Below are 4,205 nucleotides of genomic sequence, written 5' to 3'. Positions count from 1 at the left end.
TTTCTAAAGCAGTTAAAACTCAGTAAGAACTAAAATATGTTTAAGAATTAATTCAACAATATTTTATAACACACATAACGTTTAATCAACAGTCCTTAAATACAAACACAGCAACATGAATAACTTTGATGTTTTTTTCTCACAGATTCCTGTGTGTCCATAGTGGTTATTGTTGTTCTCTAACACGTGGAAGGTCCTACTGTTTTTGGTTTTGTATATAAATTTATTTATTTATAATTAATTATACAATTAATTTAGTTTAATTAATCAACAAAGAGTTTTAATGCCTGAACCTGCAGCTGTTTGCTTTCCAGTGGATCCACAGCTGTGCAGGATCACCATCTACTGATGTAATAAGGTTTTATCTTAGTATGTAAATGTATAAGAGGTGTTATTGACAGTTATAAACAGAAACAGTTTGTTTCCATAAAACTGAACGTGCAACATTTTACAACCTACTACACTGTCGCTGTCTCACCCAGGAGGTGCCAGGTGGAACTATTCCAGATGTTGTCAGTTATAGTAATGGTATAAAAACAAACAGCTGGACAGCAGAAGAACCAGAAAAACATCCTCAAACTTTTACTATGTTTTCCAGGTTAGACTGAAGGATGGACTGTACGTCAGGCGGTGCGATGGAGGTGGCAGCGCTCGGTCGGCCTTTCAGCGTCGGGATGCTTTACGACTGTCGCAGTGACGCGCTCGTCCCTGGTAAGAATTCACATGTAAAGATTCTTGATGCATCACAAACTTTCATTTTTTAAAGCCAGTCGATTGTAGAATATCTATCTATCTATCTATCTATCTATCTATCTATCTATCTATCTACACATATACATATATACTGGAACTGCTGGGTATACAAGTCTGGCCTAAGTCTTCTGCTGATGACGGCAGCAGTCCAGGAGTTCAGTTAATTGTCTTTATTTAAGTTCCACAGAAGAATTGGTTACATCAGAGCTTGCCAGGCTTAATCCAAATGCAGTGCAGCCATACGTGACCTTACAGTTGTAGAAGATACGGTATGTGTGACTATGAGCATGGTTTTCTGGAAACAGAAACAGGCAATTCTTTAATTAGTAGAGTCAAAGATAACTAAGAAACAATCACAACACATCATTTACTCAACACAGCAGTATTTAACAATGTCCACAAGGGGTCACTGTAGACCATAAAGACCATAAGCTGAAGCAGCAGACATGAGCCCAAACAGGTTCCCATCACTCCAGCCTTTCTGCCAGTAAAAGTAGCCACGCCCCTAACTCCAGTATCAGATACATGATACAGAATAATTACCCTGCAGTTGTTTTGAAGGGAGACTCTATCCACAGGGACCAAACTTTTTTTTATAGCAGGCTGTAAACATGATTTTAAATCAGTAAAGTTGGACATGTGTATGTGCACACACACAGTCATGTATCGGCTGTGTCCAGGCAGGAGAAGGACCCAAACGCAAAACTCACCACACAGGAATTAAACTCAAAAAGCTGCTTTATTGCAGAAGGGCACGAAAAATATAACTAAACTAAACTGGGACATGGATAACTAACACACAGGGAAACACAGTCATGAGGGAGACTACGACACTGACAAAGAGCAACACAGGGCTTAAATACACAGAGGGATAACGAGGGAATGAGACACAGAAGGAGAGCACAGCAGGGAGTAATCAGGCTGGACGAGACAAGGGAAGCAAAACTAGAAACACTCACATGAGACATGGACCTTCAAAGTAAAACAGGAAACACACTGACTGAACTCTAAACATGCAAACTTAACAGCAACTGAGAGGACAGAACATAGGGACCAGAAACATGGTACAAAATGGTCACAGTAGACACAACATTGAACACAGGGAAGCCATATTACAAAGCCAAAGAACTAAACCTATGATAACCATAACTGAAATCTAGGGAAACAAGAAACAGTACAACGAAGGACTCAAAACATAATCCATAATATAAAAACACAAGATCTCTTCAAAATAAAATAGGAAACATGATGAGACGCAGACATGACAACCAGAACTTGACAACGTAAGACACAGACATGAAACACATGAAGAGCAGGGGAGACTTAACAGGGGTTGGAAGACACAAGGGGAATCTAATAACAAAGAACTAGAAAAACTCATGAGCTTAATCATATAATTCAATTCAATTCAATTCAATTTTATTTATATAGCGCCAAATCACAACAAAAGTCGCCTCAAGGCGCTTCATATAAACATCCAAATAAACTAAACTCAAAACACTGGGTCTTATGACCCAGGATCGTGACATACATACATACACATATATGTGTATGTATACATACATACACATATATGTGTATGTATGTATACATACACATATATGTGCTGGGGCAGCACGGTGGCACGGTGGTTAGCACTGTTGCCGCACAGCAAGAAGGTCCTGAGTTCAATTCCAACATCAGGCCGGGGTCTTTCTGTGTGGAGTTTGCATGTTCTCCCCGTGTTTGCGTGGGTTCTTTCCGGGTACTCCGGCTTCCTCCCACCGTCCAAAGACATGCAGCTTGTGGGGATAGGTTAATTGGAAAATCCAAATTGCCATTAGGTGTGAATGTGAGTGCAAGTGGTTGTCTGTCCCTGTGTGTTGGCCCTGCGACAGACTGGCGACCTGTCCAGGGTGTACCCCGCCTCTCGCCCTATGACAGCTGGGATAGGCTCCAGCGCCCCCCGCGACCCTGAAAAGGATAAGCGGGGGGCGCTGTGTATGTGTGTGTATGTATGTATACATACATACACATATATGTATACATACACATACAGTGGGGCAAAAAAGTATTTAGTCAGCCACCGATTGTGCAAGTTCCCCCACTTAAAATGATGACAGAGGTCAGTAATTTGCACCAGAGGTACACTTCAACTGTGAGAGACAGAATGTGAAAAAAAAATCCATGAATTCACATGGTAGGATTTGTAAAGAATTTATTCGTAAATCAGGGTGGAAAATAAGTATTTGGTCAATAACAAAAATACAACTCAATACTTTGTAACATAACCTTTGTTGGCAATAACAGAGGTCAAACGTTTACTATAGGTCTTTACCAGGTTTGCACACACAGTAGCTGGTATTTTGGCCCATTCCTCCATGCAGATCTTCTCAAGAGCAGTGATGTTTTGGGGCTGTCGCCGAACAACACGGACTTTCAACTCCCGCCACAGATTTTCTATGGGGTTGAGGTCTGGAGACTGGCTAGGCCACTCCAGGACTTTCAAATGCTTCTTACGGAGCCACTCCTTTGTTGCCCGGGCGGTGTGTTTTGGATCATTGTCATGTTGGAAGACCCAGCCTCGTTTCATCTTCAAAGTTCTCACTGATGGAAGGAGGTTTTGGCTCAAAATCTCACGATACTTGGCCCAATTCATTCTGTCCTTAACACGGATCAGTCGTCCTGTCCCCTTGGCAGAAAAACAGCCCCATAGCATGATGTTTCCACCCCCATGCTTCACAGTAGGTATGGTGTTCTTGGGATGCAACTCAGTATTCTTCTTCCTCCAAACACGACGAGTTGAGTTTATACCAAAAAGTTCTACTTTGGTTTCATCTGACCACATGACATTCTCCCAATCCTCTGCTGTATCATCCATGTGCTCTCTGGCAAACTTCAGACGGGCCTGGACATGCACTGGCTTCAGCAGCGGAACACGTCTGGCACTGCGGGATTTGATTCCCTGCCGTTGTAGTGTGTTACTGATGGTGACCTTTGTTACTTTGGTCCCAGCTCTCTGCAGGTCATTCACCAGGTCCCCCCGTGTGGTTCTGGGATCTTTGCTCACCGTTCTCATGATCATTTTGACCCCACGGGATGAGATCTTGCGTGGAGCCCCAGTTCGAGGGAGATTATCAGTGGTCTTGTATGTCTTCCATTTTCTGATGATTGCTCCCACAGTTGATTTTTTCACACCAAGCTGCTTGCCTATTGTAGATTCACTCTTCCCAGCCTGGTGCAGGTCTACAATTCTTTTCCTGGTGTCCTTCGAAAGCTCTTTGGTCTTGGCCATGGCGGAGTTTGGAGTCTGACTGGTTGAGGCTGTGGACAGGTGTCTTTTATACAGATGATGAGGTCAAACAGGTGCCATTCATACAGGTAACGAGTGGGGGGACAGAAACGCTTCTTACAGAAGACGTTACAAGTCTGTGAGAGCCAGGGATTTTCCTTGTTTGAGGTGACCAAATACT

The 4,205-nt window shown here is 42.6% G+C and overlaps 1 protein-coding gene across 1 annotated transcript in view; it reads left to right on the top strand.

Annotated features, from left to right (window-relative positions):
- Nucleotides 1-611: 611 nt before the first annotated feature.
- LOC148097253 (uncharacterized) overlaps nt 612-4,205 on the top strand; it is a 10,711-nt gene continuing 7,117 nt past the window's right edge. The window contains exon 1 of the mRNA XM_087832383.1: nt 612-711. Coding sequence (XP_087688509.1) covers nt 612-711 — 100 coding nt within the window. The remainder of the gene's footprint in view (nt 712-4,205) is intronic.

Source organism: Neolamprologus brichardi, chromosome 18 (genome assembly GCF_056152115.1).
Source record: "Neolamprologus brichardi isolate AB-2024 chromosome 18, ASM5615211v1, whole genome shotgun sequence".
Taxonomy (NCBI): domain Eukaryota; kingdom Metazoa; phylum Chordata; class Actinopteri; order Cichliformes; family Cichlidae; genus Neolamprologus; species Neolamprologus brichardi.
Note: the sequence above shows the minus strand (reverse complement) of the source record. Positions and strands in the feature narration are given on the sequence as shown.